Below are 25,616 nucleotides of genomic sequence, written 5' to 3'. Positions count from 1 at the left end.
TACTTTCCACTTGCAGCACGTGACTAACGAAGTACTAATCTGACTAATTTTACCTCAGTAATAATTCACACCTGTGTGCTAGGGACATTCCTCCACTCTCAACTATTCCAAGGCACTTTTCTTCCCCAATTTGGTATTCCTATGTAGAATTTCTTCCCTCTCATCACTCCATTACCCTGCACAGAACCCAAGTCCCAAAGAGACCAACAAACCCCGACTAACAGTCTCAAAAATTAGGGGAAACTCAATGTGCCTCGACACGAAAACCATGCCCTTTTCGCTCACCTTCACCTCGGCCATGCTGACAGCAGAAACTCTACAACCAGGCAGTGAAAAGCATCTACCGTCTGTTTTTATTAAACCCGCCTCATTAATACACCTGTGAAGGGGCTTACACCAGGAGGAGCATCGCCCACCGTGCCCACAGCCAACTGCGCAGCCACCGCCATCGTCTTCCCTCAGCAGCTCCCACGTGACCTCGCCACCACATGCGGAGAGGCGGGAAGGGAGCGCGCACCTGACGCACGACGACGGCCTCCTATCAACGGGACCCACCGCAACTCGACGGCCCACCGAGGCGGACAACGTGTCCCGGGACACCGCGGCCGGTGCAGGGGATACTACCGGCCCTGAGGGCTGCCCGGTGCTCGGCCCCGACTCAGAACAGAGGTGAGGAGCCGTCATAACCGCCCCGTCGAACGCGCTCCCCTCAGCGCACACGCCTCTTCGCACTCTACTGCGCTTGCGCGTCCAGGCTCCCGCTGCCACCGCCGGCGCGTTTGGCTCCACCCCCAGCGCGCAGTGCGCAGGCGCGCGGCTCAGCCCGCGCGGGGGGAGGGTTTGAGATGAGCGTACTACTGCCCAACATGGCGGACTTTGACACTATCTATGAGCTGGAGGAGGAGGAAGAGGAAGAAGAGGAGCAGGAGGAGTCCGAGCCGGTGGTGCGGAGCCAGGAGCTGCCCCGGCCCCGCGATGCGCCGGATCCCGTAGCGGTACGGGGCGCCGGGCACATCACCGTGTAAGGAGCGGGGGCTGGCGGCGGGCACGGGGCAGCGTGACAGGCCGGTGTGCTGTGCTGTTGTGAGGGAGCCCTGAGCTACCGGGGTCCGGCTGCCTGCGGGCGGTGTCGGGAGGGGGGAAGGACACGTCCCTGTTTGCCCCGAGCCTCCCTTCCCCCGTGGCCGGGGGCTGCCCGCGGTGCCGTGAGCTATAGCCGTGCTCCCTGCCCGCTCCCGTCACCTGCTGTGTGAGGGGAGTTTGCTTTCAACGTGTTAAAACGGGAGACTAACTGTTTTCCATAGTAGCTCGAGGTAACCCAGAGTCAGGAATGAACAACCGAAGTTTGGTTAGCTGGTGAGTGCAAAAGCAGCAGCTAATGAGCCTTGGCAGTGCTGGATGTGCTTCTCTTTCCAGATAACCGGTTAGATAAAAACTAACGGCCACATGATGTGAGGATGAGCAGCCTGTGAGGTTGAGGACGAGCAGCCTATAAGGGTGAGCAGCCTGTGAGGAAATTTCCCTGTGATCCTCCTCTGCTTGAGCAGAGCCACGGAGCCTCTGCACTGCGCTGCAGCAGATGCACATGGCTATGGGGAGTTGACCTGCTCCAAACTTGGTGATGAGTTTGGTTTAGGTGGAGTGTTCTTGTCATCAGAACACAACGTGAGGGAGAATGCTGCTTGGTTAAACAGTTGAGATGCAATATGAGCAAACTGTGTGACCTTATGTATAATGTTTACACATAGGGATTCTCTTAGTAATCTTACCCTTGCAAGTAGAGGAATTAATATACCAAAGCACCTCCATAGCAAGTTGTTGGTTGTTAACCTTCATTTTCAAGCAGGGAGGGAGGTACTGAAGTTATTGTATTGCAGGCATCCATCAAGCTTGTGTTGCTTTGGGTCTTTGGACTGCATAAACCGTATTTCTCTCTGTAAATAGGTGCAGTGTGATCTAGCTGTCTGCAGCAAAAGCTTTAGGTGGGGAAGGCTCTCATCCTAAAGAGCTAATGTTGGATTTGATACTGTGTCCATCCTGTAACTCTGAGCCAGGTTTGCCTTGAGCAGTTGTCAGTGGGTAGTTGCTCTGCTGCTCCGCAGTGTATTTGCTTGTGTTGATGGAATTTCCTTCTGCCCTGACCCCAAATAGCATGTAGCCTGACTAAAGGATGGGTGTAACACGAGCAGAATGATCAGGACACCACATACCCTTTTTATTAGTTAACTGGTTTTAAGTATTAAAGTGGAAAAAATGTTACATACTCATTTCCTTTGCTGTGATGCTTTTTGTGTATTAGTGATGTTCTTCAAAGATCCTTCTTGGCTCCAGCATGTTTTGGGAATGGGAAGAAGCATCTCTAAGAATTCTGTCAATTAGTGATGTCTGCATCAAAAGAAAATGGTACTTGTAAGTGGTGAGGAAACCAGGAGCTAGTATACATGTCCTTGTAACTACCTGAATTGAACTTCCATCCACCTTGTTTTCCCTTTCTTCCATTCTTCCCTGCCTTCCTCCTGTAACAAGTATACCTGCCTCAATGGTAGAAAGCAGCTTCATGATGTATTCTTAAATCTCTTTATATGAAGGAAAACAGTTAATGGATGTTAACAGTAAAGTGCAAATAAACCCTGGACATCACAATATGTAATCCTAACCTCGTTGTTAAATGGGAAATATTTTGCTTCCTAAAGAGTTTGTAGTTTGTATCAGCCCTGAAATTGTTACGTCTTGAACACACAGATGCTGCTGATTTTGAAATCAGTTAGTATCTGAAGGAGCCTGCTCTAGTTACTGAAATAAGATACATCATTGAGTAAAACTTGTGTTTGTTTTCTGAACCTGTCTGATAAAAATTTCTGTCCTAATGAGTCAGACACTATTAAGAAAAAAGGAGAAAATAAATAAGGAAGAAAAACTTGTTTTTTAAAAGCCATTGTTTTCCTTGGATTTTTGTTTCCAATGCCTTCTGTTCCTCATCTGACAGTGGCTTTCTTGGATGCTTCTGGTGTATAAAGAAAGGATTCTAATTCCAGGGTTATCTTCTGGTCCAGCTTGTCATGTATGATCCTTTTGTAAAACTCTCAAGTTAGTAGGTTCAAACTATATGTTAGCTTCTTTCATGAGAGTTTTCAGTCTTACAACCTGATCAGTGAGCTGAGCCTGAGTTCTGCAGTATCCAACAGTACTAAATACAAGTTCCAAGAATCTTCCTAGGGATTTTAGCAGGATCTTGCTTTGTGCACTGACTGTTTAGCTAACCCTGTGCATGGTGAGAGTGATCATACAAAGTGTACTTGTTTTATTTTACTCACAGATGGAGGATATGAAAGCAGTTACTAAAATCTATGCTCATCTTGTTCAATACAATGGGAAATCCTCACTGTGAAAAAGTCAACTAACAGTCGTTATTTTCCAAAAGCTTTTGTATTTTAGCACAGAGAAACCGCTAGACTTAGTAAATGCCTTTTATTTGCTTCTGAGATTCTGGTTTAAGGAATTATAAACTCACTGTTTGCTCTTTCTTGCATAGTCAGTATGACTGGTTGGTGTATCCAAATATCTCAACATAAACAGTTTTAGTGAGGACTGAGTCATATGCCCACCAAAGCAACGGCAATAACTTTCATTCAAAGCCAGAGCAGTAAACAGACTCTAACTTGGTTGTAAGTTTTTACTTAGCTGATGAATTTTTCCCATATCATTAAGTCCATGTGGATGGATAGTAATGAGGCAGTGAAATAACCATTAAGCATATTTTTGCTCTTAATTATGGAGGTTGTTGTTCCTGCTTAAGTCTGCAGATCTCCTTGTTTTGGATACAAGTGAATTTTTGTTACTGTATTTTCTGTAGGAGTGCCCCCCAGGGATCCACAATCCAGGTGCTATGAAACGATTGTCAACAATGAGGGGAGGCGGGGGAAGAGCCAGGTGCTCTCAGTTGTGATAAGGTGGTATTTGATTATTGTCTGATATCACTCCATCTTCCCTGTATTTAAAATTCCACATATTTAAAATAGCAAATTACCTCAGCCTTCTGCTAGTTACCAAAACCTTAGTTTTCCAAAGCATCACCCATATGTAAGGATGCTCATCAGTTGTTCTACTGACTCTTCATAGGAAAAGGTCCTAGGCAGGGAAGTTTGCAAGGATATTGCAGCTCAGGGCTCTTGATGAGTGTCTTCTTTATTCTCAAATGTTGGGCAAAGCTTAGATGATACCTCACAAAGACTTCTGTAGGATCTGAGCTCATCTGTTAAACATAACATGAATGAGGTGCCGGGAAAGGAGCTGTGCTGAGTGGAGGTTGGAGAGCCTATTGTATGAGAGGTGACTGAACAGGTTTAGCTTGTGTAGGCTAGGAAGAGTGACTACTATCTATAGATACAGTAGTGGGATAGATGAGAATGAAGTGCTACTTAAGTCAAAAAAAGAGAAGGTAAAGCACCTGTATGTGCTAGATAGAAAGTATTTTATAAAGCCTTCCCTTTTGAGTTCTGGGGAGAGGAAACCTTATTTCCTTGGCTTTATGAAACTTCAGTTTACAGGGTGATACCTGTTGCATGTGGGGTCTGCAGGGGTTCAGGGTGTTCATTTCAGTCTTCGATTTGAAGATGGATTGTTGATTATTACAACTCCTATGAGAAGTTGCATTTTCCTCACTTCACTAATGGGGGAAAGTGAGATGGTGTGACTTGCTGATGCCATACAGTAAAACGGGGAAGGAGAGACAGAACTAGAAAGTGGGATCTTCCTAGTAATTTTGTTGCCTACTGGAACCAGTGCCTGGCTTTTGGAGATAATTGTCATCCAGCAAGAAAACTGCAACCAAAGTATCGCAAAGCTACTTATCTCTTAATCAAGACTTTAGGACTTAAACTTTTTTACATTAAATATTCTAATACTTCAGCACTTGTATAGAGTTTTTCAAAGTTGGAAAACTACAGAACTTTCTGCTTTAACATTGCTAAAAAGAACTAAATAAATCTTTTTATTTGGTGCTTGAATTGCTCCCTGTGCCCTAAGAGAAATTAAATGCTCCTGATCTGGGTGATAATCACAAGGAGAGTCTGTCAAACTTCTAGAGATACCATAATAAAACTGTGCTAAAGCCATCAGTGATGCTGACAGCGTGTAGTATTATAATGTAGCATGGTCCTTTTATATGCTCTTAGCCATTTGCAGGGCAGTGTAAAAGAGGCATTTCTGTAACTGAGGTCCCTTGGATGTGTTATAACCAACTAGGATGTCTTGACAATTGATAAAAGTTTTGGATTTTAAATATGTTTCATGACATTAACAGCCTTCAAATTTAATGTGATAAAATATGTTGTGGTCTTGTATTCTTAATAGATCTAAATCAGAAAGCAGTGATTTCAGTTCTTCTTTACGGGAATTGGTGATGCAATGAGAATTTCAACGAGTATATGTGACTAGTGAGATAAAAGACACAACCTGTGGCTTTGGAAGTTTCTGAACTACGAATTGTTGATGGTCAGAAGAGCGTTCTGGGGAAATGCCTGTACACATTTGCCTTTCTATTTCTCTATTTTCCTTTTGCTGTTTCCTGGGCATCTGCTACTGGACACTCTAAGAGTCTGTTCTGGGCTAGGTGGACCTTTGGAATGACTTAAGTGGAATTAGTCTGTTATATGAGTAGAGTAAGTAATTCTGCAGTATTGCCTGAATGTCCTAGTAGTTCATTCATTATGTTGTCTAATTGCTACAACTTTGTGATCATTGCCATTAGACAGAAAGTCCATATTCCTGAGAATAAGCTCGTGTATATGTTTCACATCATCAGTCTTCTCTGGATTTTTGAAAGACTGAAAAGGCTACCTCATTGGTCTTGAAGCTTTTCTTAGAAATATAAAGTATAGCAAAACTTGGAAGATTTCAGCTTAAAAATGAAAGTCACAAAAAGTGGAGGCTGATTTGCCAGGTTACATTTGCAGAGAATGTAACCTCTGCAGCGTGTGCTTGTATTAGTAACCTTGGTGTTTGCCTAAAACCTCGCTGGTTTTGCTGGTTTTTGTAGCACCAATTTAACCTGCTGGCTTTGCAGTGCACTGGAACACACAGCAGCCCACGCTGCGCTGATGTTCCAGTCACTCAATCACTTCTAGAAACTTCTCCATGAAAATGTGTTGAATGAAATAAGTGCAAATAGGTGGCAGTTGGTTACAGTGCTTAGAGTAACATAAAAGATAAAGGTTGGGAAACACTTCAGTTAAGATCTACTCTTGGGTATTTTTTAATGTATTACATGACTGGTGCTCCAAGGCTCTTCTTTAATTAGCCATTGAAGAGCTTGACTGCACTTCACAAGTATTGATAATCAACATTCCAATTTGCTCACTGGATTTCAGAAGACAGCACAAGTTAATATGCTCCTTTCTGAGGTTTATTTTACATTTTTGTGTATTTCCAAAGAAGTTCATTGCCAAGTTTGGATATCTGACTTACTACGCTGTTTGTATGTATTGCATAGTGATAGGGGACTGGTGGCATGTCAGCAACACCAGTATATGTACAGGTGAGCCGGAAGGAATATGTAGGTGTCAGTTTGCTCAAAGCAAATACTCTCTCTCCAGAAGGTTTGCTTCTACAATAAGTATTACAAACCCACCTGTATTTGTGCTCCCCTTTTGGTCTGGGATCCTCTTGGGACTTTTTTTGAACAGATACAGTCAGGAGAGGGTTCAGCAGAGCTGTTGGTGAACTTCATGTACAATATATTTAACTTTACAAACGTGAAGCTCTGTTCAGATGTAAAGGTTGTAGCTGAGAGGTGAGCTGCTGCTGTTGTATTAAACAGCTGAGTTGCAAAGGTTTAGGATTGCAGTTAGCAGCGGGGATGCAAGATCAGTTTGTGTCCTGCAGCAGCTGGCAGGTTTAGTAGCAGTTAACTCTCTTGGGTAACTTCCTGCCTACTTACATTCTTTAAAGAAAATAAAGCCTGTCACCTGCACTGTTGGTGTCCTGCTGATCCACCACACTGGCTTTGCAAACTGCTGTTGATTCAGTAGTTTGGGAGCTGGTGGTGACACAGGTTTACAAGCGAGTGTAGCTCCCTGCAGGTTGCACTGTTTGTAATGAAGCTCTTGCTCGTAACTATGAATACTTCAATGGAAAATAGTCACAGTGATACCCAAGACTTAATTTCCTTGAAGCTCATAGTTGTTTTAAGACTGTTCTCTGTGTGGGCTATTACACGTTTTGCATGAGATGGTTTAACTCAGCCCAAGGTGATTTTCTACAACTATATGTTTATAAATCTCCAAGTTGGTGACAGATGGGTTCCTTATAACTGGCTTTATCTGCTGCATGTGAATAAATTGCATGAGTACAAAAAAAAAAGCAGGAAAAGGACTACTGAACCCTGTAAAACTGGAATTTAATAGATGGAGGAGTTTTTCTTGAAGATTGGAACTTGCTGCTATCCAATTGTAAAAGAATTTTTTCACTTTCAGTGACCTGAAGGTATTGAAGTAAGGCAATGAGCTGCATTTCTCTGTCTTGTAAATGACCTTATGAATGATATGCAAGACCTTATACAAACTTAGATTGAAAGCTCATGAAATAGTGTAAATTTAATGGCAAAATAAATTAATAGACTTTTTTTAAGTACAAAATCTATGACTTTTTTATATTAAGGGAAACAAAGTATGTTAGGTGGAATATATTTTGTTTGTCTCTTTTGTTTTCAAGGTTTGGCTTGAGCAACAAGTTTGATACAGAATTTCCTTCTGTTCTGACAGGGAAGGTAAGTGTGAGATTAAACTGTTCTTTTCAATGGGAAGATCCAGTACATTCAGTGGTTTGTGTGTTGCAGATACATGCTCCTGGCTGTGCAGTGCAGCGCAGTGCAGCACAGCTCTGAAGACTGAATGAACTGCCCTGTATGAACCCCCTTGTTGATGCCCAGTGCCCGTAGTGTGCTTTGAAACAAGGAAAATGATTTTGCAGGGATTGCTGTCATTGTTATTCTAAACACAGCAAAGCTCAACACAGCGTCATGCTGGTTTCATGCAGGCAATCAACATGCAAGCAAGGCTCATCTCACCTTGCTTTATGGATATCTGGAGTTTGTGCTGCTTCCTCTGTGAATTAAATTATTCCAAATACCAGACTAGCTTCTTAACATGTCTGTCAAGCCTGGAGTTTGTATTTGGACAGATCTCTGGAAGAGAATCCTTATCGAAGCTTTAAGGAACAAAACCTAGTGTTAAATCTACAAACAATGTAGGGGTTTTGGTACCTTTTCAGGAATACAGTAGTTTAGCTCTGAAGAGGGGTGGTGACAAGTCTCTTGCTCTCCCTAGAGTCCTGTCATAAATGCAAGTTTAATAGGTATTAATTTGTAGCTACTAATGGATTGTTTTAACCAAGTTCTTGACCATGGTATTTACATTAATTTCATAATTGTGTTTGGGTTTTTTTAGCCTTAAATTTTGAATTCTTTTTCTCTAGGGTTTTTCTTTCTGCTTGTTCACTCCAGTGCTTTTCTTTTGCTGTTTTCTATCTTGTATATCTTTTCCAGAAATTGTGAGGAACGAGTTTATTTGGCTCTTTGATTTCTCTGTGTCACACCATAGAGCTACTGCCTCTGCTGCCTCTTGCAGGAGCTGTTGAGTCATGGTAACAGTAGAGTAAAATACAGCTTGATGGTGTCTCCTGGTTCTTCCAGACCCATCTGGGGTTATTTGCCTTCCTTTCACCCCAGAGTATAATTAATAAAATCCTTGGGTTCAATTTGTCCAGCTTTTTTGATATCAGGACACTCAAAGCAGGTGCTGTTGGTAAGAGAACTCTGGCCTTGCTTCAGAATCTCACTGAGCTCAAAAGGAAAAATCATACTGATTCCATAGCATCTAATGTGAGGGCTGGTGATAACACTGATTGCATTTTCCTACCTTGCATGTCAGAGTTTGATTCTTTCCTTCAAAGCTCTTTCTGATCATTGAAAACCCACAGAAGACATTCTGGAAATAGCAATTTTTATGGTTTTAGTCAATTTGTAGTTCATTATAAATAAGCCTGTCTGGAAATGTTTAAACTTAATCTGATTATATCATCTCTTTCTGTCTCTCTAAAACATGTTGATGTGTATTAAAAACCCAAAACAAACCCAGCCCCCAAACCTACACTTTTTAATAGGAACATCAATGCCTGTCACATTTTCCACTTGATTGTCCTCCTCTTTGTTAAATAGACAGTGAACAAACGTTTAATTTATAGCTCAGTTGACTGCTTGGACTTCATTTGGCAGAGAGAGAAAAGAGGAAGTTCTTGGCATTTACCCTTCTTGTTCTATAATCAGTGGCAACATGAATCACATAAGCAGGGATTTTCTGTGTATAGGTATTCTGCTTCTGTTGAGACTCTTGATATCCCCTTATCTTTTTCTCATATTGGATTTGAGGAGCTTCCTAAGGAGACCTTGGAAATAAATTAGTTCCCTTTTGTCAGGGGAAAATGCCAATCAAATGAGGCAGTAAACACACTTTTCTTGTTGCCTCCTACATGCTGCCATGAATTACATTAAAAACCACAGTTGTGGGTTTTCTGGGTTTTAATACTTTCCTGAATTGCAAGAAATAATCTGCTGCTTCCTCTGATTGTGGTAGTGAATTACCTCTACCCTATTGGAAATGAAAACTCAGTCAGTGTTTCTAGTTAGGAGGTTTTCTTCAAATACCCTTAATACCAAGCACTGTAGTCAGTTGAAACACCACTTTAACATCTTATACTGTTCATAAAATACAAACTTTAGCTTTTGAATAGCATAGTGGCCATTTCTGTTAATAGTTTGTGATGAAAATGTTCACTATGAGCTTAGCTAGTATAAAACAATGCCATACTTTATTCAGTGGCTGGGTAACATTAAGTTTAATGGCTTTGTTGTCTGCTGTGAATGGACATTAATAATATAAGCCACCTGCTAATGTAGTGTAAAAGATGAAGCCATTAGGTGGGATTGATAGAGTTCTCTATGCTATGCTTTTTCTTTTAAAATAAATACAGATGAAGATCTGGAGTTTTAAACACGAGATGGAGACCTATCCAATGCACAATAAAAATCCTAAATAGATAAAACTGTCTGGCTACACTTTCATCCCAAAATCACTGACTTTCTTGATTTATGCCACTATGTAGCTATAGGAATTTAGTTAAGCTTCCTGACCCTCAGTTTGCCCACCTACATAACGATGACAGTAAACCTGCTGGTTTTCTTCTTTTAAATCTACAAGCTTTCCATTTTTGCTCATCTCTTTCCCCTTCCTCCTCCTCTCCCAAATTTTACAGAGCCTGGATAGTTACTGTAAATCAGCCTCAAGTCCAGATGCACATAATTATATCTTACATGTTTAACTGAAACATGTTTGTGGCTTTTTTGGGGGAGAGGTGAATTGGTATATTTGAGGATAAAATAGATAATAAAGGGCAATATCAGGTAGGTCAGATGTTGGGCCTCTAATTCAGCTGGATTGACTTAATATTTATCTTGCAGGATGAGAACAAGCTGCAGCTAGTTGATGAACGCTGAGCTTGGCTTTCAAATAGAGCATTCTTTCCAACTGAATAATGAAAGAAAAGATGTGCCTGCATTTAATGCAGAGGCAATATTGAACTTTTAATAATGTGATTGAACTTAGGCCTAAATTTAACTTGTGTGTGCTACAGTTTTATAGGATCATTAATTCTTTTAGAGCAAGCATTTAAATGCTTTCAGCAAATACTCTTCATGATACGTGACACAATAGCACACACTGCTCCAGGTGACAAGAAAATGCAGGAGGTGGTGAACCTTAAGGAAGAAAGTGGAGTTTCCTGCCCTGCTCTTCAAACACTGAGGGTCCCACACAGCAATTACTGTGCAGTGCAGGGAAACACTGGCCATAAAATGTGCTCTTGGTATTGTGATCCCATTGCAGCATGTGATTGATAGGGTTTGTGATCACCATGATTGCAGGAGAGGGCTCAGGCCTGCTGGGCTTTGCTTGCTCTCTTCCTGTGTTTGTAGATTCTCTCGCATCCTGTTGTAAAATATTATTACACCCCCTCCTTTCCTTTTATGTTTTTGGGTTGGCTTTCTTTTTTCCCTTTCCCTTAAAGACCTGAAAGGACCTAATGTCTCTTTACAAGGTGTACTGCACAGCCAGGAGCTATGTACTTATCTCCTTCTTTTCAAGACCCAGACAGAAACTCTCCAAGAGACTTTCCAAAATGACTCAAAACTAGACTTTGAGGGAGCTTTCTTTGTGCATGAGGTGCTGTTAATTCTCTGAAATACGTTAGTCACTTCATTACCTTTTCAGTATCTGTAACCACAAGAATGGCAAGGTTTAGAATCATGTCAGAAGACCACCAGAATTCTTTGATGGCTGTTTCAGTTATTATTAAATTAGAACAGTTATTTTTTTTTACAGATAGTTTGTTTGTCACTTGTAACAATACTTAATTGCTACTGAGCTATAAACTGAGAGCAACAAAACTGTGTTTTGCTTCTGTTCATCACAGAATGAGGCTTAACTTGATCACTAGCTCGTTTAGTTTCAAATGAAGAGGTGTTATTGCAGTATTGGTTGTGATTACATTTCATAAAGGGAGAAACACATCCAGTAGCTTGAGTTAGCCAAAACCATCTTGAGAAATTTCACCTTATGTTGCAGCTAAGAGATTCACCTTTACATGATAGTATTTGGTGCATTAGAATCATAGAATAGTTAGGGTTGGAAAGGACCTTCAGATCATTCAGTTCCAACCTCCTGCCATGGGCAGGGACACCACACACTAAACCATGTCACTCAAGACTCATCCAGCCTGGCTTCAAACGCTGCCAGGGATGGAGCATTCACAGCCCCTTTGGGCAACCTGTGCCAGTGCCTCACCACCCTCACAGTGAAGAACTTCGTGTATCTAACCTAAACTTCCTGTTTGTTTGAATTTTGCATTAGCAGGTAGAGGCAGGGATTTCATATTACTGAATTAAGGCAAGCATCATCCCAAAGGTTCTGAAATAGTTTTTCTCTATTTCTTGGTGGCATCCAAAGTTGGTTTCTAATGTAGCCATTTCCAGTGCTGTACTCTATAAAGAGGAGAGCACTTCAGTGTTATTCTTGTAAAGCAGCATCAAACTGTTTGCTTGATGTGACCAGTGACTCCCTTAAAAGTAGCACAGAAACAGGGAATCTCACCTTTCCAGGGCTTTATTAGCCCTGTGTGATGTCTTTTCACGTTGGATGTTATCATTGATAAGAGTTCTTCATATTAAACTCTAGACTTTGCAATCCCATTGTCTTTGTTAGGTCTGTTTTGGGGTTGGGGTGTGTTACTGTCAAGGTCCAGTAAGCTTTGTGTCTAACAGAAAAGGAAACATTGCCTTAGTGGGATTCACTGCAAAAATACTAATGAGGTCAAAACAAAAAGCTTCTTATTTTATCTTTGAAATAAACAGAATGATACATGTGCAAATTCCGAAAGACTTGTTCCTGACACTTAGATATGTACAAATGGCATTTCTTTGACATGTAAACTGCCTGGAGAGATGAGGATGCCCATTTGTTCATGTGTGTAATCTCAATGTGCACTTGTATTGTGCACAACCAACCCACTTGTATGTTACTACAGACCACTCTCCCACACTGAAATGGTTCTTGCTCACATGCATCTGGTATTTGTTACACCCTAAATACAGGAGCTGGCACTGGAAAGAGATCTGTAAAACTCTTTCAGATACCTGAAGTACAGGCTAGCTTCCCACATTACAATGTGATTTTGTTTCACCCTGTTCACTGTAAAAGGCCCAGTACATGGGAGCTCTGTTTCTTTTCACCATTTGCTTTTTTGCTTGCTTTTTTAAACTAATATGTCAGTTGTAAAATACATTTAAAAGTTGATATCCCAGTCAGTCTAAAGAAAACCTTCACTTGCTCCATTTGTATATGATAAAAAACTTACAAGACAGTCTCATTAGTATGGGAGGGGAAGAAATTCTTGCTGTGTGCTTATTCCTGCTATAAAATAATCACAATGTTAAATTCTAATGTTATATAGCTAACTCTAGGCCTGGCTTGTGTACAGATGCAGGTGACCTCTGACTCTATATGCATGGTGAGCTGAATGGCCAGGAAACAGATGTTGTATTTATTTACTCCCTTTCCTGCAGTGTTTTAATGAATGTAATTTGTGAATAAGTAGCAGGATCAGGTCCTCTCCATTTCCTGTTGCATAGTTTTGCTCCTTTGGTGAAAGGAGTCTTTGTCATTGAATTAATGCTGTTTGTGGTCGTTGTTGCCCTTGTTTGCAGAACCAAATACACAGAATTGAGCTTGCTTGGTTGGAGGGATTATGTAGTAGTTGCACAGCTTTGTATAGACACCAATTCCAGAGGTCTGTTCTTTAACATGGCAGGTATTTAGGGAAGAATCTTTATTTCTGGAGTTGTGTCTGGCTGGTGAAGTATACTGAAGCTGGATCTGATTATTCTGCCTTTGTGCATTCAAGCACTGGATTGTGTTACAACTAAGAGTGCCGTGGAACCAATACCACAAATCCATATTGGACTTGTCAGAAGTTATTTAGATTCTGTGAAGAGGTGAGGGATTTGGGGTGTGTAAATAGGTGAGTGCTCTCACTCCTTTGTAAGTAACATGCTGCTGTGAGAAAAGAGCTTATTTCTGATAGAAAATGCAGGTTTCTGCTGTGACCCTGCAGTGGCAATACATAGAAAATATTTTGAGTGAGCTCTGCTGAATATTTCTTAATTTAAAGAAGCTGTTTTTAACAGCTAGGCTTCACTCATAACCCTGCACAAGATGCATTTCTTTGCCTTGAATATAACCCAGAATATGTTTTTCTAGGCTTCCCTGTTTAGGAAGCAGCCACAAGTGAAGTTGTGGCCTTGTGTCAGTATAAACCACTTCAGGAGCTCACTTATGAACAGAAGTCCACCCTCATTCAGGCACAGTGTAGCTTCCATTGCTGTGAAATTAATTTGGACAATATAATCCTTTTTTTCTATGTGATGTGTTTTTACTACAAAGCTGTGTCCTGCTCCTGGTTTTGTTTGGGACCACTGTTAGCAGGCAAATTGATTTATGAGTGGTGCAGTAAGTGAGGATGAGGCTGTTCATCTAAGCAATGTTTTAACACAGATTTTTGCAAAGCATGCACCATAAATGAAGTTGTTTTAAGAAAAGTGACTTTTCCTGCTCACTGGTGACCAGGGCTTTAGAGGATGGGGTCATATTGTATCATGGCATTATGTTTTACTTATCCTGTAGAGGCAATGATTGAGCATACATAAGTGTAATGGCTTCTCACTGAGGTTTAGCGTTTCTGTTGCAGGTTGCCCCAGAAGAATTCAAGACCAGCATCAGTTGTGTGAATGCATGTTTAAGAAAGAATCTCCCCATCAATGTAAAATGGCTGCTCTGTGGCTGTCTGTGCTGCTGCTGCACACTGGGCTGTAGCCTGTGGCCTGTAGTTTGTCTTAACAAAAGAGTAAGTGTTTATTCTTATTCTATTTATTTTGCAGTTGCTGATAACATTAAATAACATTTAATATTGTCATCTCCATTGCAAACCCTTTTTTGTCTCACATTCAAAAGGTGATTTTGTTTTCCATTCCTTAGAAAATAGAAAAACTATGTTTGTTAATGAAGTAAATGATGCCAAGTTACCATTAATAATTTTAGGAATAGCTAATTCCATCTCAGTGTGAAGAACAGGATAGAGTATGTGATACTCTCATTTCCCAGGATATCTAAAGGTGTTGTAAGAATTGCATTAAATGAGTGCAGAACTGGGCACAGGCCCTCACAGACTGGAGTGCAAGTTACTTTTCCTCTTCCCACACATACAGAGCCACAGCCCAGAATAAATATAGTTTTTAAATTAAAAATCACCTTTTTCACATGTAGTAGATACCAGAACATTCCAGAGCTATTCTTTATTTGACATACTTTACTCTGCTGTTTCTATAAAGAATAAATACAAGTTCATTTTCTGTTTGTCATGTTTAAATCCTTCCCTTTTCATTTCTGTATTTATCTTTTTTCCCCAACAGAAAGTTGGTAACTCTTGTGATGAGGTCCAAAGGAATAGTTCTGAAAAGTGTTTAAGCACTATGAAGTAAATGTGATCTCAGTAATCTCTATGGTTTACATCTAGAATTGATTTATCACAGCAGTAAAGGTTTAAGAGATACATAAGAGGTATAGTGTAATGCTGTTCTTGGCAGCTACATAGTTTGTAAGTCTCATAGCCATAAAATCCTATTATCCACAAATATAAATAGTATGTAGGTGCACTGGGTAAATAAATTCTCACACTTGTCAATTCAATTGTAGGAAAAGATCTTAAGTAAAAATCTGTTAAAAAGTAATCTGGCTTTGATAAAACAAAGCAAAACTGATGACTGGGCATTGCTTTTCAGAGAAAACAAAGTATTTTGTCCAGCTTTCCATCATGCTCAAGGAACTAACAGTTGCATTGACTGGCATTGAGGTTTGGCTATGAAAACCAATGGAAATTAAATACACAAAGGGCAGAATACAATAACTTGTGAAACTGCTACTTGCTGAAGCCTGTAGCACTAAAAGGTTACAAGACTTTAGCTCATTTTACTGCCTTTATAAACATTTACTGCAGAGGAAGATGCTTGAGAGATACAGATGGAATATTTGCAGTTTTAAAGCCATATTTAATGTTCTTGTGCTACTGAAAATATAAATAAATGCCCATGTGATGTTGTAGTGTTTATTCTCAAGTCTGCAAATAATATGTACCAGGTAGGAGTAGGGAAGATCATGTTACTTCTGTGGGATGATTTGATCACTGTCACAAGAATAAGATAGTTCTTAATCTTCTGTTGTGGTGAGTTGGACCCAGCAAGCAACTAAACACCCACCAGCCCCTCAATTACTCACCTTCATCCCCCAAGGCAGGACTGGGGAGAGAATCAGAGAAGCAAAAGTAAGAAAAGCTAATGTATGGAGATGAAGACAGTTTAGTAAGTGAAGGAGAAAACCCAGATCACTTGACACCTGTCTCTGTGCAGTGAACTACTTTGGAAAGACTAGCCCATATTGTTAGCATGACATTACATGGCATAGAATATCCCTTTGGTCAGTGCTGTGCAGCAATAGCTAAAACACTGATCTTGTATCAGCACTGGTTTAGTCCTAAATCTAAACCACAGCACCATACAGCTGCTGTGAAGAAAATTAACTCCAGCCCAGCCAGTCTTTGTACAGTTACTTCGCAATGAAAGGCGCTTCTGAGATCCAAAGGCTGCAATAGGAAACTTAAGACAGTCACCACAGGAAACAACAGGTACTTAATGCCAAGGATAGCTTTGGCACTGGAAAAAATTACAAAGAAGCTGTGGGTTCTCCATTGCTAAGTCTTTGTGACTTTCTTTAAATTAGATGCTGTAGCTCAGCTACTATGATTAGCTTTAGCAAAGAGATAGATGAGGTACTGGAATGGGTTGCCCAGGGAGGTTGTGAATGCTCCATCCCTGGCAGTGTTCAAGGCCAGGTTGGATGAAGCCTTGGGTGATATGGTTTAGTGTGAAGTGTTCCTGCCCATGGCAGGGGGCTTGGAACTGGATGATCTGAAGGTCCTTTCCAACCCGAACTATTCTATGATTCTATGAATGGAATTCTATGGCATACTGTGCAGGAATCAGAGTACATCATCACAGTGGTCTTTCTTTTTTTACCTTAAAAATGACTGAAACTCCAAAAATCATCTCCTTTCCCACAACTGTGGGAAAGCATAGAATATGCGCTTTAGTATCCAGGAGCTGAAGATACGGGCAGTATTTGTTGCGAGATGGAGGTCTGTGGTAGTGAGATTTGCTCAGAATTCAGATAACAATTACATAAGCAAAATTTGGGAATCACGTGTACGTAAATTGTGTTGTCAGTAGACTGTAATGGGTACAGAATTTGGCCAAGAGGATGTGGGAGATTCTGTTCTATTGCCTTGGCTATGGTAGGCAGGAATACCAATTCAAAAGGATCTTTTATGAAGTAAATGAATTCTGGGAAAGTTGAGTCTTAACACAAAAACTGGATGTTCTTTTTCTCCTGAAGATGTGATGTTGAGGAATGGGGAGTTGAAGTGATTGGACTTCCATTTATAGTTTCTCTTTTGCTTCGGTCTACTTTTGTAAAACTAACTTACTTTAATCTTAAAACAGCAATGCAATAGGAAGATTCTTCTGGATGAAGCTGGCTTCTGAACCATCTATAATACAATTTTAACTTATTTTTTTAGACTAGAAGATCAATTCAGAAGTTATTAGAATGGGAAAATAACAGACTATATCATAAGGTAAGAAAAGTCAGAGTGTTTGAGGCTTCAGCTTTAAGAACAGTAAATTTCATAATTGGCATGTTGTAGGAATTTTAGTCTTGTTGTAATTCCTTACTTTCTACTGATCTTAAACCTGTGTCTGAAGTGTTACAGATCCTCACACTCTGGTATTGGCAATGCATGTTACATTACTTATCAAACTGGAGCTGTGCTAATGCATTAATCCTTTGATATTTATTTTCTCAGCTGGGTTTGCACTGGAAGCTGAGTAAAAGGAAATGTGAAACCAGCAACATGATGGAATATGTAAGTGTTACTTCTGCTGCTTGCTTGGTGTTCAGCATAACTGATTTGAAAAGGAAGATCCTTAACTTAATACAATGTCACCTTCTCTGAAATAGTACCTCAGAAAAGCTTGCAGTTGTGTTTGATGTACACCCATGATGTCCCCTTTTGACAGGAGCAGCCGTAGCAGATCTCGAGACTTAGAACTTGTCACCACTAAACATGTTTTCTCCTCATAACAACTGTATGCTTGCACTTGGGTTTGGGCTGTAATTTGTGATGACAGAGATCAGCTGGGACTCTGCATTGGTGTGACTCCCACACCACTCCATGGTTCTTTAATGCTTACCCACATTTTCCCCTGGTATACAAAATTATTATGCAAATTATTTGTGCAGAGATGTTGCATCTCTGTGTTTTTTTGTCTGGATTTTTCCCTTTTTTTGCCAGCTCTGAATCCCATAAAGCTTTAACCGGGACAGTCCATTTAGGAAAGTAGCATTTGAAGTATTTCAGTGATTACTTCTCCCCCATTCACTTTCATGTATAGCCATGAAGACTGTAGGCTTGAAGAACAGAGATAGTCACCCTAAAAAAGTCAGGTGTCCAGAAGCCATGTATGTCAAACAGACTGACATCTCTGCTTTGTTCCTTTGGACAACATCCCCTCTTTATAGAGCATCTTAGATACATTTCATCTTACGTACTAGCTGATGTTGCATGGAAATTGTGTTGAAGGTTTGAACATTTTGGTTACTGTGTTCTGTTTTTGTCTTTTTCCCTTCTTCAACAGGTAATATTAATAGAGTTCTTACCAAAATATCCCATATTTCGACCTGACTGAGGAACATCATTTGATCTTTCATGTTACCTGTCATTTTCTACCCTTAGTGCCTTGTAGATGATTTTGGAAAGAAGATGGTCTACTTTGCTGTGACTTAATATTCTTCAGTAGAGTATCTTCCTCGCTATGTTACTTTCTTTTGTTAAGAAGATAAAAATTTGCACTTTTTTTATGTTAAACGAGGCTTCTATGTTGCACTCTGAATTTTTAACATTACCAATAATAGAGTTGCCACTAGGGGTCTAACATCAGTGCTGCTTAAACTTGTTCTGAGCATGCTGCCTTATAATTTCTGTATTTGCTGTCCTCAAACATGCATCCTAATGCTGTGTCATAATCTTCTTTCATTCTGAATGTTGCAATCCTAGAAACCCTCAGTAGAAATGTCCAGGTAAGCACCCAGTAGTAATGATTTTAGTATAACCTGCTTGCATAGGACTCGCAATCAACAGCACTGGTTTTGTCCTGCACTTTGCAAAATCATCATCTACATTAGGGGGTTAATTCTTTTACCCACTATGGATTTGTAAATAGTTACTCTTTGCATAATGTAAAGTGTGGTATCCCAAGGTTTACAGAATGTAATATAGCTCTTATTCTATTGCCAACAGTCCAGTGTAGTTTTACTCATTACTCTTGCTCGTATCCCTCTGGTTGTATAGACCCACTCACGTGCTTTTTTTTATGGTAAAGCCATAAGGAGTTTGTACATATTATCAGATGTGTAGGGCTCAGTTGCACTTTGTTTAGTAAATGGATGAAAAATGCATAGCATTTCTGTCTTTTATTTCATGTTTTAAAGGATTTCAGGTGGTGTTTGTAGCACCTGAAACAGGAAGCTTGAATATTGTTCACCTTTGGAAGAGCTGCATTTGTGGGGTAGATGGTGGCTGCTAAATATCCTAAAGCCCCTTTAATTTAGAAATATATGAATGTCAAGTTTTGTTCTGTTTTGTTTAGAAGTGAGGAAAAAACGAAGTTTCATAATTGGAGATCTTCATTGCTAAGGAAAAACATTTGGAACAGCCAAATCAAAGCTGAAGTAACACTTTTGGTGTTTTCGTAGCTCTGATAGTGCTTCAGCACTTGAGTGACATGGCTTCCTTTTCAGTGGAAATAGATCTTATCTAAATGAGTAGCTGCCCATCAAATATACTGATGGAAGGAAGTGGATCAGTTGGGAGGGTTCATGCATATGTTTTCGTATTCAGGCACAGTTTGAAGAGCCACAAGTGCCTTGTGGAATTCATAAATATTTTTGGATTCTTCCCTGTTTGCCTGATCTCAGGCAGGGAAGTAATTGTAGAGAAGCTTCCTGTAATGGTTGGCCTAAGCAAGACCACTTGGTAATAGTAAGGAAATGAAAATTGATGCAAGTTCCCTCCCTTTCCTAAATTGAAATAAGAAATCCAACAAAACCCAGCAGATGAGTATCTGCACATTGTGATGAGTATCTTCACAATAGTCCAGGCATTTCTTTGCAGCAGCTTGACTCCTCACCATATCATCCCAAACTGCTTTTTAGTTTCAGGGTTACTTGGGATTTCCTCTGAATGTATTTGCAACTTTTCCAGTATGCAATACTGTATTAAAATACAGTATTTGTAAGAACTTTGCATTCTAATGACTGTCATAGGGCAGACTTCTTGTACACAGTGTTTACAAGAGGCCAGTTTTATGCAAGTTGTTACTTCATATCAAATCCTGTGCTGTTCTTATGTGCAGCTGAGGAGTGTCAGGCTCCAGCACTTGCAGTAGCTTCCAGTCACAGACTGATGGTTCAGATTCTGCAATTTGTACACTTGCTGCAGCAGTTTCATTTGACTGGCAGGTTGGTGACAGCTGTGTAATTGCATTTGTAACATAATGAATGAAAAGCTGGTGTTTGAATTTACTGTTAGCTACACCTCACAACTCAGATTCCTATCTCAGAACCAAGCAACGTTCTCTCCAATTTCTTTTTTTTTAGGATGAGTTGTTAACTGGAAGCTAAATGTCAGGAGAATGCCATATAAACCAAAACTGAAACAGCACACCCAGTTCTGTGTATTTCCCTTACAAAAGTTTCTGGAGTAAGTGATGGGAGCTTAGCTTCATTAGCTGAACAGTGGAAGTTTCTTACTATTATGCCAGAACTTTGTTATTTGCCTTTTGTGTGTAAGAAACTCAAGAATTCTCAGGAGGTTCTTTATGTAACTCTGTTTCAAAATGTTCTTTTCCAACTGAGAGACCAGGCAAGCAGAATAAGAGCTCTAATAATTGCCAGTGGTGAATGCTGAGTGGTCTTCAGTCTTGCTGCTAACAGAATCCCCTTCAGTCGGTGCTGACTTCACCATATTCAGAACTACTCAGCCTGATTTGTCTTGTTTCTGTGAAGTGTTGTGCCAAGCTGAGGGAATACCCTGAGCTACAGGAGCCCCTGGTCCCTCTGGGCTCTGCCCTGGCTACCCAATGCTGTGATATGACTAGAGACCCAAGGCAGGACAAGGTGATGGCTCAGCTTCCCCACCTGCATCCCTTTGTCCCTGTCCAGTGGGCCCAGCCATGTACTGCTCTGTCCACAGCAGGTTGTCTGTCATTGGGTCTCTCCAGGGCACCACAAGGTGCTTAAGCACAGAATGTTAGTTTTTAAAGTTTACATTTCAAGTATGTAAATTCTGTATGTTGTATTTTATTCTTAATTGTTAACTGCATAGTCTTCAAACAATGAAAGGGTCTCTTCTTTATGTTTTAATAGACATGTAAATATGTGGCCATAAAGCAGCTGGTAAAGAATATGAGAGCTGAAACTGCCATTTACAGTAAGCTCCATGTTTTAGTAAGCAGATAAATTTGCATTAAAATGCAAATTCAGCACACAGTATTATATTTGCATCTGAAAGACACACGTTCCATAGCTCATTTAAAAAGGAAGGCAGTTGTAAGTACTGCTGTGAACTCTGCACTTCTGCTCTGCCTACAGGGTCCTTTTTGCCTGGGCTATCCTCAGCTTTGAAAAATCAGCAGGTAATTCTGTCTGACAAGACAGAAAAGCTCATTGTTGACCATAAGAAGTCAGCATGAATTGGTAAATGTCTTTATGAAGGATGCTTTTTCATTGGGGAAAGAATCTGTGGCAACGTTAAGATATCAGTATTAGTAAAGTGTAATGGAAATGATAAAGAAAGTGCCTTGACTGGTTCCAGCAAAAGAGAACACAATGTGCAGGGAGTAAGGAGAAAAGGGAACTAGTGTAACTATCAGTAGTGTGAGTTTGCAGTGGATTTTTAAAAGCAGTCACTGTCTACCAAATCAATGTTCAGTTTTTCATATCAACATTCAGACACTAACTTTCCTTTCTGGATTTTATCTAGGAAATATTTGGGTTTGTATCTAGTAAGTTTTGTATCTAAAGAGTACTGAAGTATTTAAGAACACTGGCAGAGCATCAAAGGTGCTACCTGCTGATTGCCCACCTACATCTGTGAACTTGTTTTACCATAGGAGGGAAAAAAAGTGTCCCAGGACGTAGAGAGACAGGTCTAGGAAGTGGGTTCAGATGGGTGGCTTTAAAACAGAACACTTTTACTGATGTGGTCTTGATAAATTAAAGTTTCTATGCTTTCCTTGACAGGTACAAAACTCCACATGCAAACCCATAAGTATGTTTATGATTGTCTCACTATGACAGTTCACTACATTTACTTGTTAAAATGCTACCATTGGAGCAATAAAAATGTCAAGTTATTACTATTCAATGTAAATTACTTATCATTTTAGTAAGCAATGTTATGTGATTCTTCTGCCTTTTTTGTGTTCTGCTTTTGGTGTTCTTACGGTCTTGAAACATGACTTGTACTGCTTCAAAAAAGTGGTTTTGTTTAAGCTGTATGAAACTTTGTTCACTACATTTTAATCTTGTTTACAAGTAAACAGCCACTTTTGTAATAGGACCTCACACTCGGACCACATCTTGAGAATTTTCTCATTTTCTTTTCTTCCCTTTTTTAAAATTAAAATAAAACTCTGAGCTCGCTTTCTACAACTCACTGCACTGGCTTGTGCCATTACAAGAAGCTGGAAGTCAGATGTGCTTAATCACTTTGAGATGTTTTTCTTTAATTAAATTTCAAGATGAAAACCTTGGAGCAGTGCAATGTGTTTATGGAAAAAAAGTTATCTTCTGCGTCTCTCCTTTTAGCTGCGACTGGAATGGCAATAGGATTGGGCTCTCTTTCAGTGAGACACATCCCCGACAGGACCAGGTCAAGTGTTTGTGTTGGGACTCTTAAGGAATTGGCTGGTTTAAAGAACAACACTTGGAAAGCTGAGGAAGGCTTTCCAGAAGGGAAACTGCAAAGTGATCATCATATCTAACCTTGCAGATCATTTGGCTGGGTTACAGACCTGGTGTCGCAAGGTCTTCTCCTAGGAGTCTTCTCTCTGATAAGCAGAGGGTTTTCTCCAACCCTGTTGTACCTCAAAGGCAGCCTAACCTGAGTGTGGCTCATGTGTGAGTGAAATAAATAATTTTATAGGCTTTTATAGGTGATTGTGAAGGTCAGACAATGTGGCCTTTTTGTGTGTGTTAACGAGCTGGCTTTGTGGCTGTGACAGCAGGTCTTAAAATGAAAGCCTTTAGCTCATCCCTGGGGGAAACATAACTGCATTCCCAAAATGGGCACGTGCAATGTTTTTGTTGAGAGTTGGTGTGCTCAGTTGCTTTGGACAAACACAGGAGCATCTGGGTGGACTGTGCTGTTAAAGCATTTAACTGTTATTGAGCATTGTTAGAAACATTCAGAGAATGTTACTGTGCTGTTGAGCCATAGGGAACATTGGGCTGAGTCATGAAGTTAATGCCCTGTAGGGTTTATGAGCTGTAATTGTCTAGACTACTAGCAAAGGGCCAGTATAAGAATATTTGGGATTTGGCTCTGGCTTACACTATTGGAAAGCACTTTTAGAACTGTTTGGTAGTGAAGCTACTTATGTCTGTGCCAATGTATTTATAATGCTTTGTCTGTCTTGTCACTATTGTTCTACAGCTTAAAGAGTTGAAATGTTCCAGCTAAGTTGAATTTTTTAATTCATCTTTGAGACATAAACCCGTTAGACAAAATGAAACGTCAGTCACCTCTCAAAAGCAAAGTTCTCTATTTCTGATCATCCTACATGCATTTACTTGCACTTATTCCAGTTTGAATGAATTTTCCTTGAATAGGATTGACCAGAAACAATTGGATATTCCAGATGATGGCTCATGGCAAATGCACCAGGTATTTCCTGCTTTTTGGTGAAAATAGTATGATCCATTAAATTTAAAGGATCACATCTGTCTCCTCAATGGCTGTATTGCATTTCTGATTCATAGTCTTTCAGTGATAAGCTGGGGACTTTTCAGTCATATCTAGTTTGTATGAGCTCCCAACACTCATAACTGGTCCCATCCGTCCAGACTCACCATTTGACTTTGTACTGTAGAATGTCTCAGTACTTCCATTATAGCGGCCCTCCCTGTCCTCCAGCTCCTTGTACATGTGTTCCCATTCCTCCTGTAAAATAAACCTTTGTCACTAACTGATTCAGTTTGCAGAGTTTACAAAAATACTTTTACTAAATGATTAGTTCCAAGATTGATGCCTGAATTCTGCTTCTACTTTAAGCCCTTCTACTTAGTCCCTTAGCTCATATAATTGTTTCTATTTCTCCATCCAACTGAACTAGTAATTTCCTTGTAGTTTATCTGGTGGATGGAACCCATTTAGACTCTGTTAATTTGGGTTTTGGGTAAATGACTGAATTTTTTGTAATCACTGGATCTGTTTAGAGAATTATACTTTTAATACACTTACATTTAATTTCACATTCTTTATATAAACTGTATGACCTGTAGTAGCCTTCTTTCTAAACAGTAAATTAGAATTTCTGCAAGAGACAGAAAATATCTTGAGTTTACTGATAACAAATGAGATTTGTGCTAGAAAAAAAAAGCCTGTCCTTTTGAGAACACTCTGGATCACATGGGATATCTAACTTTGTAATAAAGTTGGGAGGAGGAGTTGCAGTAGCTCTCAGACTAAAAAGAATTTTAAAAGGCATATATTAAACAAAAAGTAATGACTGATCTTTGGTATAAATTATGTGTGTAACTGAAAATTACTTGTTCTCCAGACAATATCTACAAGGATATCCTTGGATGCTGATGACAATGAAGTGTCTGAATAAGGCAACAAAAGTAGTTTTCCTTTTGGCAGGATTGTAGACAGTGCAGTAACATGCCTACTGGTTGCGATGGGTGCTTGATCTGAGATGCTTTGACTTGCAGAATATGGGCTATTAGGATTTTCTGTAAAAAGAGCCCCTAAGGCTGGGTGTATAAAATGGCTCAGAGTGCCCAGATAATAATGGCAATGGCTGGGAGAACCACAGGGATATGGTACAGCTCGGTAGCACAGGGCAACTCATGAGCTGAATTCCACACTAGTTTCCTACATACCTGAATTAGATATGTATGTGTTCATTATATTACAACACGTTTAATCCTTTATCAAAGACTAATTTATTTTCACCTTAAAATGACATTCTATTAGATAGCGAAATCCATGGCCATAGAGGGACTGTGCACGTCTTAATCTGAGATGAAGTCCAAAGCTGTACATTGAAAACTTAAGAAGCTAATTGTCTTGACTGCTGTTTTGAGCTAAGTGCAATTGAATTCCTTTCAAACCTAATTTAATTCCTATTGGGTTTCACTTTTTTCTAGATAATTCTCAAGTGTTTGTAAGGTTCATGTGCTGGTCTGGGACCGTGTAGCACAAAACCCCAGCAACCGTTGTAAAACCTGTTGTTTGCCACTGCTGAGGCTCTTCATATGAGTGCAGTTTTCCACCTCTTCTTAAATTAATCTAAAATCATCAGTAGTGTATAACCTGGGGATCTCAGCTGTCCAGTTCCTGTTCCAATTGCTTCAGTGAGCATTTGTTCAGTGCTTCTTTCCCCCTGGAGCAGAAAGCAGAGGGCACTGAGGAGGAATGGATCACAGCCACACTTGAACCGCAGAGAGGAGTGATGTTTCTGAGGTAACTGATACAGTGTGTTTTGAGTGCATTGAAAAGGTAACTTGCTTTATGGTTCTTTGTAGCATGGAGTAGTGCTGAAAGTCACATTGCTCCAA

General features: G+C 40.1%; 1 protein-coding gene across 2 annotated transcripts; it reads left to right on the top strand.

The window, feature by feature from the left end:
• Positions 1-844: 844 nt before the first annotated feature.
• CHIC1 (cysteine rich hydrophobic domain 1) lies at positions 845-22,587 on the top strand. 2 transcript variants are annotated; one of them, XM_005144858.3, is made up of 6 exons: positions 845-1,021; positions 7,711-7,765; positions 14,353-14,508; positions 17,293-17,349; positions 17,578-17,637; positions 18,410-22,587. In XM_005144858.3, exons 1-6 carry the CDS (start codon positions 846-848, stop codon positions 18,458-18,460), a joined length of 555 nt encoding a protein of 184 aa, XP_005144915.1. In that variant the 5' UTR covers position 845; the 3' UTR covers positions 18,461-22,587. The 2 variants fall into 2 exon arrangements, with proteins under 2 accessions (XP_005144915.1, XP_030901144.1); XM_031045284.2 differs by lacking the exon at positions 7,711-7,765 and having other exon boundaries at positions 845-995.
• The last annotated feature ends 3,029 nt before the right edge of the window (positions 22,588-25,616 follow it).

The sequence above is a fragment of the Melopsittacus undulatus genome, chromosome 6 (assembly GCF_012275295.1).
Source record: "Melopsittacus undulatus isolate bMelUnd1 chromosome 6, bMelUnd1.mat.Z, whole genome shotgun sequence".
Lineage (NCBI taxonomy): Eukaryota > Metazoa > Chordata > Aves > Psittaciformes > Psittaculidae > Melopsittacus > Melopsittacus undulatus.
The sequence above is the reverse complement of the archived record's forward strand: the minus strand, read 5'-3'. Positions and strand labels throughout refer to the sequence as shown.

Bases quoted from the DNA above. Each gene is read 5' to 3' on its own strand.
- CHIC1 (XM_005144858.3), top strand. From the start codon at position 846: ATGAGCGTACTACTGCCCAACATGGCGGACTTTGACACTATCTATGAG. The intron at 14,509-17,292 runs GTAAGTGTTTAT...TTATTTTTTTAG, and splicing joins TAGTTTGTCTTAACAAAAGA to ACTAGAAGATCAATTCAGAA. The intron at 17,638-18,409 runs GTAAGTGTTACT...CTTCTTCAACAG, and splicing joins CCAGCAACATGATGGAATAT to GTAATATTAATAGAGTTCTT.